This window comes from Hyla sarda, chromosome 2 (genome assembly GCF_029499605.1).
Source record: "Hyla sarda isolate aHylSar1 chromosome 2, aHylSar1.hap1, whole genome shotgun sequence".
NCBI lineage: Eukaryota > Metazoa > Chordata > Amphibia > Anura > Hylidae > Hyla > Hyla sarda.
The window spans coordinates 332,463,288-332,480,941 of record NC_079190.1 but is presented as its reverse complement, the minus strand read 5'-3'; the positions used below and the strand labels follow the sequence as shown (position 1 = coordinate 332,480,941).

The 17,654-nt window shown below is 41.1% G+C and overlaps 3 protein-coding genes across 12 annotated transcripts in view; 2 read left to right on the top strand and 1 right to left on the bottom strand.

Annotated features, from left to right (window-relative positions):
- Positions 1 to 2,969, top strand: part of LOC130356428 (membrane cofactor protein-like) — a 63,528-nt gene extending 60,559 nt beyond the window's left edge. For all 9 annotated transcript variants that reach the window (XR_008888878.1, XM_056557972.1, XM_056557968.1 and 6 more), the window contains one exon: positions 393 to 2,969. Coding sequence is in view for 8 of the 9 variants with exons in the window: in XM_056557969.1 (XP_056413944.1) it covers positions 393 to 454 (62 nt within the window). In the remaining variant the exon portion in view is untranslated. The remainder of the gene's footprint in view (positions 1 to 392) is intronic.
- The window catches only part of LOC130356430 (uncharacterized), a 628,644-nt gene that overhangs the window by 300,152 nt on the left and 310,838 nt on the right, over positions 1 to 17,654 (bottom strand). The window contains exon 2 of the mRNA XM_056557979.1: positions 3,064 to 3,120. The gene's annotated coding sequence lies outside the window, so the exon portion shown is untranslated. The remainder of the gene's footprint in view (positions 1 to 3,063; positions 3,121 to 17,654) is intronic.
- LOC130356426 (C4b-binding protein alpha chain-like) overlaps positions 9,703 to 17,654 on the top strand; it is a 298,320-nt gene continuing 290,368 nt past the window's right edge. Inside the window, exon 1 of one of the 2 annotated variants that reach the window (XM_056557959.1) lies at positions 9,703 to 9,873. The gene's annotated coding sequence lies outside the window, so the exon portion shown is untranslated. Of the gene's footprint in view, positions 9,874 to 13,325; positions 13,460 to 17,654 lie in introns of those variants that run through there. The other variant, XM_056557958.1, reaches the window with a different exon arrangement.

Here is a 17,654-nt window from a genome sequence, read left to right as displayed (position 1 = left end):
TAAATTAACATCCTTTTCGATGTGTTAACAACAATAGTTTTATATGCACTCTGTAGCATGCTTTTAATCTTAGTCATATGCTTTGTTGCTTTAAAACCAATTCCTTCACTAACCTTTTGTCAGCAGCTTACCTCATTTGAGAGTAAAGGCTCGGGCATGTTGAAATTCAATGTGCTGGACCCTTATTTTCTTAAACCCCTGCAGGCTCAACCAACATTTGTGTAATGTGTGTGGCCGCATTTTTGTGCTTATTTGTCCTATCTGCAAACCATATGTAAACAGATGTCATTATGTGTTAAGTAAAATTCTTAACTGATATGGAGATGTATTTTGTGATAAATGAATGTTATTTATTTAATGTTTTTTTAAATCTTTTTTTTTTTTTCTTTTAGGAAACACATTAATTATTGTCACTATGTCAGTTATGGCATTGTTGATAAATAATGGCTTCTGAAAGTATGGGATCTACACATGTAGCAGAGCTTATAACCCTTCCTGCAAGCTTGAAGATAACGCTCCAGTAAAGCTTTGCTCCTTTACATTTTTCCAGATATGCCTTTGAACTGCATCATTTAACCCAACCTGGTTGTCTTAAATGCACATGAAAACCTGACCACCTCCTGGCTAGGAAGGCCAGATCAATGCCCACAGTTGCTCTTCCTTACTTAAGCCTTTTATGATTGCAGAATTTGCACATGGAAATGAGTGAATATGAAGATTGTGAACAGACTTTTTTTTTTTTTTTATTCCCCCCCCCCCCCCGCATCACTTGATTCATCGGTTTAGGATATTTAAAATAATAGACTGATATATTTTTATAAAAGAAAATAACTTTATTCTGGTTTATTCTATAGAGATTTAATAGTTCATTGTTTCTTAATGGTATTATTGTTTGGTGGGGGGGGGGGGGTGGATACTGGCTTTCTAAATAAAGTGCCACATGGACAATCTGCATCTCTACATGAGGGGTAGATAAAATATTGTTGACCTGCAGGATGGGGAACAACCTACTACAACTTTAGTTGGCAGAATAAATTAATAAAGTACCAGCTTAGAATTTTTTTTTTTTCAGCAGTGAATGTTACATTTTGCAGTGTATCCCCCTTGTTTTCCAGTTTCCAGACAACAAGAAGCGTTTGTTTGTTTGTTTGTTTTTTTTTTTTTTTGTGTTTTTTTTTTGTTACACAAATTTTAAACAAATTTCCTTTTTGGTTATGAGTTTCTTGAGTACTAATATTCAATGCTTCTATCAAAAGGTCTAAATGATTTTGTAGTGTATATTAGGACCATCCTTTGACAATTTCCCACTATAAACTGTTCCCACTGTTAGTTTGCAGTAGGAATCAAAAAGATTCTCCTCATTTTTAAAATTATTTATTGAAGGTTTTTTCTGTAACTTTTTTTTTTACTCCTATTAATCATTAAAATGCATTCATACTTACATTCTTGAAATGTTCTTACTGTTTCTTTTAGCCATAAATCCACACCATGTGAATACATTGTATGTTATATCATTTATGGGAAAGAAGCAGCTTCCTCAGCTTACAGCAGCCTGTAGTTCCTCTCACCGTGCCAGGAAAAAGTACAATTCGATCTGTAGCAGAATTCTGTACCATACAGCAGAAATTTTCCACTATGAAATTGGCCTGCAGTGTGGATTGTTAAATTCTCAGCATGTCAATTTCTTTTGCCAAAAGAGTTAAGATTTGTTGCATATTTTCTCCATTGCACTTTTTTCTGCATTTGTAGATTCAGTACTTTTATATTACATCGCTGGTCTATAGTCACCAGTCTTCAAAAAAGAAGTGTAATACATGGTCACATGTGTCATTGGAGATCAGAAAAATGTTGCCACAGGGATGTCTGCATGTCTGCTGTTTTGTTTGTGCTGTCTATCTGCTGTTTTTTGTTTGTTTTTAGGCAGTCACCTGTAGTGCAGATTTTCCACTGCATACTTCTGTTGATCATATTAGTCTCTCACTGGCTGATTAGAAGGCAAACAAGTGTTCCTAAAAATGCTTGTTCCCAATAATCTGCCCATGTTAACGGGCCAGCCAGCGATCAGACCTGTTACTAAACTCTTATTAATTGACTAGTACATCTTTTTGGTCAGCCAATAAAATCATTATCTGCCAAACATTTGCGAATTTAAAGGGCCGTGTGAATGACCGAACCGCTTATGCAGCCTGGCCACAGGATTAATTGAGCCATCTGCAGGCTAAACAACTGAGCACCAATCACAGATCGGTACACAGAAAGGGCCCTAACGTTGCACTAAATGGGTCCCACCCACTCTCCTGGCATGAAAATAGAAAAATGTTGATTTAAAAAAAAGAGCGTAAAATGAGTGTGTTAAACAATGGAATTAGTGTGAGGTTTAGTATTTAGTACCTACACTTTGTGTATTTAAGAGTAGTCTGGTAAAAAATAACTTATCCCCTATCCAAGTATAGGGGATAAGTTATAGATCATGGGGGGTCCGAGCGCCGGGACCCCCCGTGATGTTCTGCAAGGGGCCCCGGCAGTTTGACGGAAGCTGACGCCTGTACCCTGCAGGAAGCTGCAGTAAGCACCCCCCCCCAATGTATCTCTATGGGGTACATGGAGGGGCGTGTCGGCCAGTGGCACGCCTCCCTTCCAGCTGATTACCGGGACTCCGTGCAGGAGATCGCGGGAGGTCCCAGCGCTCGGACCCCCCCTGCGATCTATAACTTATCCCGTATCCTTTGGATAGGGGATAAGTTATATTTCACGTGACAACTTTAAGCTGTAAGTGTAGACTGCCTATGTGTAAACCCACACCCACAGATTATTTTCATGCTAATGTAAATATATATTTGTATTTCCTTCCTTCCTTCCTTGTCTCTTCTATCTCTAAAATAAGCAGTGAACCAAGAATATGAAGCGAATGTTGTACTAAAGATAATTTTATTTTATGACGACAAATAAATAAATGTTGCCTGTCAAGATTTGTGTAGTGTTTACCCTTCTTAATAGGCCACAGACGTTTTGCAAAAGAATATCACTGTACTGTGCATTGTTTTCAGTAAGAAAGGCGCTCACCTTTTTTTCATATAGTTATTTGAATTTCTGAACAATCTTCAGGTAGCACCACCCCATCTTTTGTAAAAAAAAAAACAAGCTTTAGTACAAAGTATAAAACAGGACTTCTCTCAATTATGAGATTCCCAAGCAATGAAAAATCAATAAAATATAACATACAACAGGGCCTCAACAAACTAGGCTCAGTGGTAAATAATGTCCACCTACAGCAATTCCTAATCCCATTACCCAAAAATCTTACACCACAAAAACAGGGATATGACACACAGTTTTTAACTTTTAATAAATTATTGGATAAAAGTAGATCCTGCATCAAAAATATCAAAGAAAAATTGTACTCTGCTTTGTCTTAACACTCCTGTCACTAGTGTGATCAATTAGAATCCAATGTGGGTGTCAGCACATACATTTAGTTCAGGTGGAAACCATTGCGCTGACTAACAAAGTAGATACGTTTTACTTTAGTTCAATGGTTATTTGTACATTTGATCTAATATTGGCACATGGACCCAGATTTATCAAACTGTGAGAGAAAAAGTGGAGGGATTTTTCCACAGAAACCAATCGCAGCTCAGCTAACGAGCTCTGGTAAAGTGAAACCTTAGCTGTGATTGGCTGCTGTCGGAAAATCCCTCTATTTTTTTTCTCACACAGTTTGATAAATCTGGGCCATTATCTTCACATAGCACGTTGCTGTGGAGATAAGTTCTATTTTGTTTAATTGTGATTTATACATTTATTTGAAGCACTTTGTAAGTCTTCACTCCCCTATCAGATAAGATGTTAGTCTAGGGGCACTGTAGGGACAAGATCCATAGGCACACGGGTCGCAATTTTTACGGTGAGTGCCCCAGCTACATGCCACACAGCCGGAGTTACCTGTAATGACGGTAAGTGTAGGGCTCTATGCAATCCATGTTGAGTGAGCTAGGCACAGCAGGGTAAGGTTAAGCGACATTGTTCAAACCTGAACTAAATGTATGTGCCAACAAGATAATGAACCAAAACACAGCTAAAAACACCCAACAATGACTAAGAACATAACATTGAACTATTCTAAAGTGGCCGCCTATGAGCCCTGATCTAAATCCTACTGAACATCTGAGGAAGAAGCTGAAACATGCAGTCTGGAGAAGGCACTCTTCACACCTGAGACAGCTGGAGCAGTATCTTATGAGGAGTGGGTCAAGATACCTGGAGACAATGGCAGAAGTCTCATTGAAAGTTACAGAAATCACATGTGAAATCATGGATAAATCCCAAACAAGAGAGGACTTCCTGACTGGCGCTTCTCCTCCCAGGAAAAATGTGGTACCAGCAGCCCACAGTGTAGAAAATGGTCATTTATTGATGCGACACTGTGGGCTGCTGGTTCCACAATTTTCCTGGGAGGAGAAGCGCCAGTCGGGAAGTCCTATCTTTTCTGGATTTATCCACGATTTCACTTGCATTATCCAACTGACCTTGGCCATCTGGAAAGGACACCGTGACTGCTGACCTTCACTTCAACAGCAATTCAGTGCCTGCTGAGGTATTGTGAGCACAACACTATCTGGTAAGCCTCCAATCTCATATGTGTACCTTAGCTCAATTTTAAACCACCTGCACTGGGAGCGAACCTTTTTTGTTTTTTCTTATCTAACAAATCACATGGTCACAAGTGACTGCCTCAAGAGGTTGTGCAACAAAATATTTTGTCCAGGGACCATCATTTTTGTTCAGGTCAATTTAATTATTATTTTTCAAAATGATTGTTGAACCACAATTCAAAAGCAATATTGGATTTCCATCCATTAATTTACACTTCTATGTATTATTACTTTTGTCTGTTTCAAGTTATTTCATGGAGCATTGTGGGTTTCTCTGGGGGACATTTATCATTTGGCTTTACACCACTTTAATGTTCTACATGTGTCTGCAATTTAATTTTTTGTGCAAATTTTTTGGCACAATTTTTGGTAGAACATTTTTCAACGTTGTTTACTGTTTGGTGCACCGTACACCACTTTTTGCAGTGGAGCTGTATTTATTATTTGCAGAAAATACATTTAGAAGTGCTGTTTTTTTTTTTTTTTTGTGAGAATCTGCTTTTTTGTGCAAGTGTACGACAGCTAACAGGACACATACAAATGTGTCAGATGCCAGAGCACAAAGCTTAAACCTAGCTTTGCAGCTCACTAGTTTCTAGAATTGCACTGATTTATCAAGTCTTTGCACAATTTTGGTAAATTTTGAGAAACTGTGTAAAAAAAAAAAAAAAAAAATACACCAAGCAAATACACCAAAATCTAAAATACCTCACACCAACATTGATAAATGTCCAGTTCTGTCTTTATCTGAAGGGTACCAACAATTTTGACCACGTCTATATTTGCAGCAACATTATGGCTTCCTGATACGTATTTTAAAATTATTGATGCTGGCATGAATAAATATGGGGAAGCAGAAGACTGAATCCATAATTAGATTTCTCTGTCTGCCAGAGGGTAAGGGTGAATTGGCTCGGCCTAATTTTAAATGTAATGGGGAATATTTATCAAAGTTGTCTATGTCCCGCATCAATATAGACCAAACTACAGAGGGTTAGTCTGGTCTATTGTGCACCTAATTTATCAAATGGCGCACAGCTCTTGATAAATTCTGTGCACAGACTGCATGATCTATGGTTTAGTCTATATTTAAACCTGCTCCAACATGGTCTGACATTTCGGCGTACTTTCAGCCTATGCGACTTGTCGCTGAAAAGTCGCTTTTGATAAATTCAGCACCAATGCATTTTTCAATGCATTTCAGTCTAAAACAGACTTGCATGCATCATGTTCTAAAAATTCTCTAGAGCAAAAGTCGCAGAAAAGTCGCACATATTTAGACTGCGACTTTCTGTGCGACAAATTTAGACAAGAAAAACCAGTATAAATCCTTTGATAAATCTCCCCCAATATTTTTGCTATGCAACACAGACCATTGAAAGCCTAGGATTCGGCTACAAACATTGCATCAGGCTTTACCTAATCCTTGACTCCCTGAGGAAGCCTTCACAGCGAAACTGCGTTGGGGTCTTATGTGACAAGGTAATTGCTCCACCTCATACTGTGGCAAATTTCTTTGTTTGCTTCCAATCAGACTTCAAGTGAGGTTTAGGTTGGGTTCCTTTCCCCACTTCAGGTCTTTATTGCCTAGTGCGGAGGTGGAACAAATACCTACTTTTATCTATTTTTCTGCTAGTCTTGTGTCACTTGGGATATGTGCAATATATTTTTGCCTCAGTATTGCAGTGTTTACATTGCTTACATCTATTGCATGCTGCACTTTGGTAGCCTTAAAGATAGCATAAGTCACTTTAATATATCCACATCCCTTTCCGTCCATGTGCCATGTATATGTAGCCGTCAGTATTTTTTTGTTTGTTGCTGTCTCTTTTAAATGTTTTTACCTCTTGTATGCTCAATAAAGTATATTATATTTCATCATATGTTATTTGTTCTGGTGTGTTTTGGGGTATAACTGATTGTTAGTGACACACTAGGGTGTCATTTATTATTTACTAGTGCCCCTTGTTTTTTGCACCACATTTACCTAATCCTTGGTTATACTTTCTTGCCTCCCAGTTCCCATCAAATGAGGGGCTGGGCGGGGATAACTACTTTAGGTCCCGCGGGTAGACTGTTTATGGCTAAGCATGGTGGTTGTGTACCTACAGGTGAAACTCAAAAAATTAGATTATTGTGCAAAAGTTTATTTCAGTAATGCAATCAGTCTGCGGAAGGAAGCATGAAGTGCTCCAAAATCTCCGGTAGACTGATGCGTTGACCCTGGACTTAAAGGAGATGTCTGATGGAAAAGAACTTATCCCCTATCCAAAGATAGGGGATAAGTTATAGATCATGGGGGTCCAAGCGCTGGGGGCCCCCCACAATCTTCTGCACGGGGACTCTGCAGTCTGCTGGAAGGGGACGTGCTGTACCCCTCACGGAGCGCCAGCCGACACGCCCCTCCATGTACCCCATAGAGATACATGGAGGGGGTGTCCTGGCCGCTGCTTCCTGTGGGGTACGGATGTCATCTTTCGCCCCGTGCAGGAGATCGTGGGGGGCCCCAGCACTCGGACCCCCCCTCCCCCCCGTGATCTATAACTTATCCACAGTGGACCAACACCAGCAGATGACATGGCTCCCCAAATCACAGTAATTGTGGGGGGGGGGGGGGGGCGCTTTGGGTTTTTATGAGCGGTAAGCCATAATCATCACAATTGACATCACTGCTTGAACTATCTTGCTTTGCATGAGTCTCTTTCATATATTAGTTTCAAGTTGCCTTACTGAAAGATATGAACTTTTTAACGATATTCCAATTTTTTGAGTTTCACCTGTATACATATTCTGGAAGTTGGTGCTCTCACCAGGCCCCCGTTTCTTCCTCCACTATTCATCTACTGTGTAAGGTCTGGGGAAAGGCTAGGACTATGCTAGGTTTAACGGGATGCCCTAAATGTACACCTCTGTGGCACAACCCTGGTCTGCCTGAATTTTCCTTTCATGATGCGGAGTTCTGGAAGGGTTGCATAGATTGGATAGCTGTGCAGAAATGGTATATTTAAGTCTATTAAGGATCTCCAGAATGAGCTCAAGCTGCCGTGTTCCTCCTATTTTTATTTTTTTTAGATATGTACAACTGTGTCAGATTTATAAGGTGCAGGGTAGGTAGAGATCATTTAAGATTCAAACTAATACTGTATAAGAGCCCACCATTACCAAATCAGAATCTGCTGGTGTTCTCTCCTGGCTGTATAAAGAACTTTTACACTCCCACCATGAGGGTGATCTGGGACCTCTGTCAGATGAGGATTGGGCTACTATTTTGTCACATACCTCACAAAACGGCCCAAGACTTTGATAATTTTTGCACAAATGAAAAAATCACCTAAGAACTTGCTGTAGGATGCTATTTTTCTAAGGCAAGGCAGAGGTGGTATAAATTAGTGTTTTTTTTAAACAATATTTTTGTGCCTTTTAAAAAAAAAAAAAAGTTGCAGTTCATTCTTGACTATGCAGTGGACAAGATTTATGAAGTACTGCATTTCACAGTCACTTTTGCCAAAGTTTAGAAATTGTGCATAATTTTTGCGCAAAAACTAACTGCACAAAAATTTGCCACATTTCAGCTAATAAAATGTCAGGAAGGCAATGATAAATCTTTCCCTTGGTGTATAAAACTCCAGGGCTCCTGCATAGGCTTGGTTTCAGACCTGACTCCACCTGCCCGCGGTGTAGCCAGTCAGGGGCCAACCTATTTCACATGGTGTGGGATTGCACTGGCTTAGTTCCTTATTGGAGGAGTGTGCTAATGCTCCTTTGTACAGTAAATGGAATTATCTTAATATTGAAGCCTAAACCATGCTTGTTAGGTCTTGTAGGATGTGGGACAGAGCCTTCTGGGGTTGAACTGGGGGTTTTGCGTATCTTATATCAGGCCAGAAAACTCAGCTCAGTATTGGATAAGAGCCAATCCTCCTCCTTGTAACTGATCTAGCTGTAAGGGTCTTGCTCATTGTTCAATTGGAGAGGGCTATTTATGAGAAGCAAAAGGCTATGTGTAAGTTCCAGGTGATATGGGACCCCTTGGCGCTGCTTACAGGTTCGGCTCAGACCGTTCCTAAGGGGCTGTCTTCTCCATTATATGATTGGGGGGGGGGGAATCTCTTGGTACAGACTTTTCACTCATCTTTCCCTGATCGCTTCTAAGTTTCCTTGTGTTCAGTATACAATGTCCTCTTCCTATATGTTGCAGACACTTCTGCCCTAAACCCCCCCCCCCTTTTTTTTTTCTCCTGTAAGTATGTGCCAAACTGTGTATAACATTTTACTCTGTAATGCGATATCTGGAGCACGAATTTCATTTTGCCAAGCCTTTGTTCATTTTGAAGGTCAGCACGTGTAGTACTGTTATGTTTGTGGGAGGGGTGGAGGATGGTGGTGTTGGGAAGGGGGAGGGTTTTTTGGAGAAGGGGGTTTGTGTTTTATTGTTGGTGGGTTTATAATTTCTAAAATTCAATTTAAAAAATCTGATTAAAAAAAAGAGGCTGCCTTTGCAGGACGTTTCATCTACTGTATGAACAGTTGGGGGTTGCAGCTGATCATCAAACAGCATATACCCTGGGTGACTAAACTGCTCTGAGATACTAGCAGCACACCAGGCTTTTTAAGGGGATAGCTCATCCTTACTCTATTGAATACTACTTATATTATATGCACCAGTACATTTTTGGAAAGTTTGTCTAGTTTTATGCCTCACTTAGTTCGTGGAAGTTTTACATCATCATTAAATGGTCAGAGATCACCACCTAGTGGACTATTGTTTTATCTACTGCTTATGCAAAAAAATCTCCAAATTTAAAGGCAACTCATCTAAGCTCCCAAAGACTCCAGCCCCTCCACCACTGGGCACCCAAACAGAAGAGCAAGCTGGGTTTGTCTCTTTGATTGATCATAAACAATTGGTGGTAGAGGTAATGACACAAATGTCTCCTGGCCTACAAGAAATAGTTATGACAATGGTTGCCCATACCCTTGCTATTACAGGATATCCTTAAGAATGAATGGACCAGAGAGTCCACACACTTGAATCGGACATTAGTGACTTTTGTGACTGCATGAACTTCAGCAAGAAAATGAAAAGTTCTGGGAGAAGGTGAAGGATCTGGAAAAATGTTCCTGATGCAGTAATTTATATATCTTTGATACCAGAATCATTTCCTGAAAAAGACCTAAAGCATTTGTGTGAAATTGACCTCCCATAACTCTGGCAATACAGGTGAGATTTCCGAGCTGCTGCTGGGGACTACTGGGTTCAGCATCTACAAAAACTATGTCCACGACAAGTATTTTCAAATATCTTGACTACACAGACAAAACCTACACGTAGGCATTCAAGAAAATGCGCCAATATGTTCTCCATGTTGAAATATTTGTCTTCACAAATTATTCTGCATTAGTAAACAGTACGAGAAAAGCTTCCTCCCCTACTTGTTCCAAACTTTACAAGAGTCAACTAAATCTTGCCCTAATATATCTGATCATCTCGTGTATCTGCTCACAGTGATCTGACTGCTGTTTCCCACCATCCTCTATCTGCCTGACATATCAGCCGGACTATTAAAGGGATTGTATAATATATCCTTTTAAATCTTATGAACATCCAAGTCTGTTGCACAGTCATCCAGTTTGTCTATCATTGGTTCCAGTTTTTCCATGGGTCCTAGAACATTTGGACTAACAAGAAATCTATTTGTGGGGCTGTTACCTCTTCATTGACTACAGTTAAATCACCAACTTTATGGTATCCAAGTGAGAAGGTTATTATCATTGGTACATACTTACCGTATATACTCGGGTATTGGCTGTTCCGAATATAAGCCGAGGCCCCTAGTTTCCCACCAAAAAACTAGGAAAAGTTATTGACTCCACTATAAGCCTAGGGTTGGAAATACATCATCCCCCCATGTCATCATCCAGACCCCCGTCATTATCACCCTGTAATTATCACCTTCGTCATCATCCCCCCTTCATAATCGTCCCCCCTTCATCATCACTGCCGTCCATCTTCGGCCATCTATGCTGCAGGGACCGTCCGGTGGGGAGGGTTAGTCATTCAGGGCTGTCCATCTTCACCAGGAGGTTCTCCGGGCCGGCCACGGACTTGTGACGTTGCGTTGACGACGACGCGGAGTGGAAAAGAGGGCCTTCGGGTGAAGATGGACAGCCTGGAACAACTAACCCTCCCCACTGGATGGTCCCTGCAGCATAGATGGCCGAAGATGGACGACCTGGCCCGTCCCCTCACAGATAAGCCAGAAGCGTGTTTTGTTCACTCGAGTATAAGCCGAGGGGGGCGTTTTCATGCTGAAAAATTCTGCTTGTACTCAAGTATATACGGTACCTACGGCATCAATCCCCATTTCAATTGTTGAAATCAACACGTCACTTGGTTTTGCTTCTAGAATAGCTTTATATTAACTATTATATATTATACTCGATGTCATTGAAACATCTCCTACTTCTACATACACTGAATTATGACTACTGATGACTGAACCATGACTATTTGACGGTGACCGACAGCAACCATCTTATTGCTATTATTTCACCTTCAGCACATCTCAATTATTTATCATATGTTCATAATTTCCCCTTCAAACCCTGATGAACCCATCTGAATAATATGGGAGAAACGCGTAGGAACATGAAGTATACGAAATTTGTACATGTAATCACCACTTTGATGCTTATCAGATAGTGGTTACTACATACCCTTTCCCCATCCACACTTATAGTAGTTAGGGCATGAGTATTTAGAATAGGCAGGGATATTTAATGTATAATGTATAGGGTACTCCCCTGTATCCTTTTTCCCTCCCTACAGTCAGCCAGATGGCTATTATCTTTTGATATTGTTTAAGCAATCCATTGCCTTTACAGAACTGCTGAGGTTCACTGATCTATAATTTCTGTCAAATATATTGTTTAGTGTGTATTTCACTGTTTTTGTTGTATTTTATATGAATTTAGTAAAAGTTATATTTTATATTATCTATGCCTCATTGGTTTAGTCTATTTACTATAAACCTAATATATCCAGCAACTCTCATGGCTCTTTATCCTGATGGGTTGATTCCTGAACTCTATAAGAGGTTTTTATTCAACTTCAAAAAATACAATGATTAGATCTTACATGTTGGAAGAAAGGACATCCTATTGCAATTTCTCTATGAAGGGACTTTTTAGGCTCATTGACTGGTGCCTTTGTTTTATATAGTTTTTGGGGTTTTATATAGGGGATTGTGTGTTAGGGGTTTCTTTCTCAGGTGCCTATGGGCATACCATGTTCCAAATTTGGAGTGAAGAGAAAAAGTATGGAAGATTAGATTGTGCTGCCAAGATAAAGGGATCCTGGATGGTGTGTATTAAAGGAGTACTCTGGGAAGCTAAACCCATAGCCCATCCTTTCCCTCTCACCAACCTATGTATTTGTCCAAATATCATTCATTAGCTAAATAGAGCAGTTTTCCTCTTTCAGTTGTCACTTACATGCAGCAAGTGAGAGAAAATTAAAATTTTTTGATTCACTTTGTCTCCTCAGTGAGACCTAGCCCCCTCCCTTCAAGACAACACCACCTGATTTCTGTCTGATTTCTGTTTGGTCCAGAGCTCTGGCTGTACAGTCACACCTCCCCCTCCCCTCCCTGTGTGAGAGCTTGTGAGCTGTGAGAGAAGAGCAGTGAAGATTATCAGTCTACTCAGCACATGCTGTTGTTTTTCAGCTGAATATCTTATCACTAGTGTTGCTCGCGAATATTCGCAATTCGAATATTATTCGCGAATATCGCATATTCGCGAATTCGCGAATTTCGCGAATATAGCGCTATATATTCGTAATTACGAATATTCGTTTTTTTTTTTTTCTTTTTTTTTTTTCTTCACAGTACACATCACAGTGATCATCCCTCTCTGCTTCCAGCTCGTGTGGTGTAAAGAAGGCTCTAATACTACTGTGTGAGACTGGCGTGCGAAAATTCGCATATGAGAAAATTCGCATATGCTAATTTTCGCATATGCGAATTTGCGCGTATGCTAATTTTGTATTTGCCAATATTCACATAAGCTAATTTTCGCATACGCGAATATTCGCATATGCGAAAATAAAACGGGAATATAACGAATATGCGAATATTCGCGAATATATGACGAATATTCGTCCATATATTCGCGAATATTCGCGAATTCGAATATGGCCTATGCCGCTCAACACTACTTATCACTGACTTCTGCTATTCAGAACACAGCACGATTTATTGCTCGAAGAAGGATAGTCTGAAAGAAAAGATATGTACAGTTTGTGTGTGAGCTACAGTGTAAGCAGTTGGTTGGCAGCCATTAAACAGACCTGCACTGACTTCTGGGAGTGTAGTCTGTGCTGCAAACAAGGAAAAAGTTTTTAGGAGACATCAGGGGCCAAAGGAGCTGCAAAAACCACATGGGTAACTACAGGGCCCACAGAACAGGTATTGTGGTGGCTTTGAGGCATTTTTATGTTTCTTAACTTTCCTGGAGTACCCCTTTTAACACTAAATGTATCTTTTTTATTTTGAAATAATAATATACACGTGTGTATATTATTGTTTTCAAATAAAAAAGATACCTTAGAGTTAATACGCACCAATAATCCAGGATCCCTTTTATTTTGGCAGCGTGATCTATGCTTCCATACTTCCTCCTCACTCTCCTCACTCATGCTTTGTATCTACATGTGGAAGATCCAGCGTGGGAAGCCGCAGCAGCCTGAAGTTCTTCAATGATTTGTGGTTCTGAGCGCTGTGCCTCTAATTGCACAACTGCACAAGGTAACTCCGTTCTTTTCTCACCGTCATCCACATGTCCTGAGATTCCTCACAAGGGAGCGTTCCTATGTGGGTGTATGTTCCAACTTTAACCTTTTATGTGTATTTACACCTGGAATCTGAAGGGACATAAGTCCCCTCATAAACATCTGATGGTGTTACAACATTTAAAATGTATTAAAACTGATGTGGCTCTATTAGAGGAGACACACTTGGTGGAGGCAGACTATGGCTGGGAACACTATATGGCTCTCTATCTGTAGCTTACAAAGCAAGCACCCTTATTCTGATGCATAAACATATTTTTTCATCCGTAATGCGAGTTTATGATGATCCGGAAGGTGGGATGCGCAGTCTTACTTTTCAGTTTGGAAGTGATCAACTGGGACTTTAGAGCATTAACAGGGCTAATACTAGGAATTGTCTGTCTGATCCAGTTGCGGGTAAACTTGGAGGGGGCGACCTAAACACAGTTTCAAACTTGCAGTAAGCTAGGTGGTGATACCTTACAGGCAACTCCGGGGTCCAATGACTATGGATTTGATCTTGGCCCCTTTTCTGAAGACCACAAATCTAAAGATGCAGGTAAGCGTCCGGTGCAAGGATAACCCAGCAGGGTTTTCCTTGTACCGTGGAAGAGAAATATATATATATATATATATATATATATATATATATAAACCACTGTTTACACTTTTTGAACCTTCCGTGTGCTGCGGCATCCTTCCTTGATGTCTGAATTGCCTTGACCGGGGCTCCACTCGCTGCTTGCACCGCTATTATAACATTGTGGGACGTGCTGCTCTAATTCTCCTGTGCTGTATATATATATATATATATACATATATATATATACACATGGAGAATTTCAAATAATGGAGGGAGTGACATAATTTCCTCCCCGTGGTCTCATGGGAGGTAAGCTGTACTGGTATATGGTGAGACAGTTATATCATTGAGAAATTCTGGCCATTGACTTCAACATGCCTATTGTAGCCTATTGGGAATCAGCACAATAGAGATCAAGCTAAGCAGGGGAGAGCTTGGCTGGTGTAAATATGGGAGATCCCAGAGTGGGATCGAGCCTGGTATCAGTTGAAGGGGTACTCCCGTGGAAAACTATTTTTTTTTTTATATCAACTGGTGCCAGAAAGTTAAACAGATTTGTAAATTATAGCAAGAAGAAGGAAAGTATGTCCGCACTCACCATGCTGTTGCAACAAATACGCTTTATTGAAGTCTTCAGAATAAGAATTCCATTAAAAGCAGTATCAAAAACACCCGATGCAGGGAGGGGGAGCTGCTCCTGGCAAGGAGACTAGGAGCGGCTGTCAGGACCGTTTCGCGTTATCCACGCTTCTTCCGGTTCCTCGCGTGGATAGCGAAGAAGCGTGGATAACGCGAAACAGTACTGTTGTTCCTGACAGCCGCTCCTAGTCTCCTTGCCAGGAGCAGCTCCCCCTCCCTGCACTCGGGTGTTTTTGATACTGCTTTTAATGGAATTCTGAAGACTTCAATAAAGCGTATTTGTTGCAACGGCATGGTGAGTGCGGACATACTTTCCTTCTTCTTGCTATAGTTTATTCAGGACTGCTCCCTGTTAATGTGTCCAGCACCAGATACCCAGCCATTCACCTGTGAACACTGATTGTGATGTCTGCATAGTGGTTCTCTAGCAGTGCCCACCCACTCCTTAGTTTATATAAAGATTTGTAAATTACTTCTATTAAAAAAATCTTAATCCTTCCAGTACTTATTAGCTGCTGAATACTACAGAGGAAATTATTTTTGGAACACAGAGCTCTCTGCTGACATCACAACCACAGTGTTCTCTGCTGACATATCTGTCCATTTTAAGAACTATCCAGGGCAGGAGAAAATCCCCATAGCAAACATATGCTGCTCTGGACAGTTCCAAAAAGGACAGCAGAGGTCAGCAGAAAGCACTGTGGTCGTGACAGAAGAGAAATCCAAAAAGAAAAGCGTTTCCTCTGTAGTATACAGCCCCTAAAAAGTACTGGAAGGATCAAGATTTTTTAATAGAAGTAATGTACAAATCTGTTTAACTTTCTGGCACCAGTTGATTAAAAAAAAAAGTTTCCCATGGGAGTACCCCTTTAATCACTTAAACCCCTTAAGGACCAGGGTTTTTTCCGTTTTTGCACTTTCATTTTTTCCTCCTTACCTTTAAAAAAATCATACACTCTTTCAATTTTGCACCTAAAAATCCATATGATGGCTTATTTTTTGCACCACCAATTCTACTTTGTAATAAGATCAGTAATTTTACCCAAAAATATACCGCGAATTGGAAAAAAAAATCATTGTGAGACAAAATTGTAAAAAATATTCCATTTTGTTAATTTTGGGGGCTGCTGTTTCTACGCAGTAAATTTTTCGGTAAAAATGACACCTTCTCTTTATTCTGTAGGTCCATACGATTAAAATGATACCCTACTTATATAGGTTTGATTTTGTCGTACTTCTGAAAAAATCATAACTGCATGAAGGAAAATTTATACATATAAAATTGTCATCTTCCGACCCCTATAACTTTTTTATTTTACCGCCTATGGGGCGGTATGAGGGCTAATACATTATTTTGGACTTTGGAATTTTTTTGCACGTATGCCATTGACTGTGCGGTTTAATTAATAATATATTTTTATAAATCAGACATTTCCGCACGTGGCGATACCACATATGTTTATTTTTATTGTTATTTACACAGTTTTTTTTTTAAATGGGAAAAGGGGGGTGATTCAAACTTTTATTAGGGGAGGGGTTAAATTATCTTTATTCACTTTTTTTTCACTTTTTTTGCAGTGTTATAGCTCCCATATGGGGCTATAGCACAGCACACACTGATCTTTTACATTGATCACTGGTTTCTCATAGGAAACCAGTGATCAATGATTCTGCCGCTTGACTGCTCATGCCTGGATCTCATGCACTGAGCAGTCATTCGGCGATCGGACACCAGGAGGCAAGGTAGGAGACCCTCTTCGTGTCCCAGAGCTGTTCGGTGTGCCGCAATTTTGCCACAGACATCCCGAACAGCCCCCTGAGCTAGTCGGCAGTGATTTACTTTCACTTTAGACGTGGTGTTCAACTTTGAGCACCGCGTTTAAAGGGTTAATAGTGCGCGGCAACGCGATCATTGCCGCGCGCTACTAGCCACCCGGGCCCGACCCGCTATGACGCGGGGCCACGACGTGGCCCCACATCATAGAAAGGGAATGGACTCTGGATGTACTGGTACGTCTTTGTTCCTTAAGAGGTTAAGGACCCATGACGTAACGGTACGCCATGAGTCCACTCCCGTTCTATAACGCAAGGCCTTCTATAAAGCGGGCCGGGACCCATGACTAATAGCGCGCGGCATTGATCGCAGTGCCGCGCGCTATTAACCCTTTAGACGCGGCATTCAAAGTTGAACGCCGCGTCTAAAGTGAAAGTAAATCATTGCCGGATAGCTCAGTGGGCTGTTCGGGATGTCCGCGGTGAAATTGCGGCATCCAGAACAGCTGTAAGACAGCAGGAGGCAGGGCCGGACTGGGTGTGAAAACCAGCCCTCAAAAAAATTACATACCAGCCCCATAGTATTGCGTCATTATACCAGCACATCATCATTTTCTTGTTCATAAAAGGTAAACCAGGGGTAGACATCCTGTTGCCACTCCAGATGTTGTGGACTACACCTTCCATGATGCTTTGCAAGCCTTATTGGAGATGTAGTCCAAAACATCTGGAGAGTCGAAGATTACCTACCCCTGCTCTAAACCAAAAATATATTGTTACGCCGAGCCCTCCGGGTCCCCGCTCCTCCCCGGAGCGCTCGCAGCATCCTCTCATTCGCAGCGCCCCGGTCAGACCTGCTGTCCGGGTGCGCTGCAATGTCACTCCCAGCTGGGATGCGATTCGCGATGCGGGAGGAGCCCGCTCGCGATGCGCATCCCGGCTCCCGTACCTGACCCGTTCCCCGTCTGTCTTGTCCCGTCGCGCGCGGCCCCGCTCCTTAGGGCGCGCGCCGGGTCTCTGCAATTTAAAGGGCCACTGCGCCACTGATTGGCGCAGCAGGCTTAATCAGTATGTTCACCTGTGCACTCCCTACTTATACCTCACTTCCCCTGCACTCCCTTGCCGGATCTTGTTGCCATTGTGCCAGTGAAAGCGTTTCCTTGTATGTTCCTAGCCT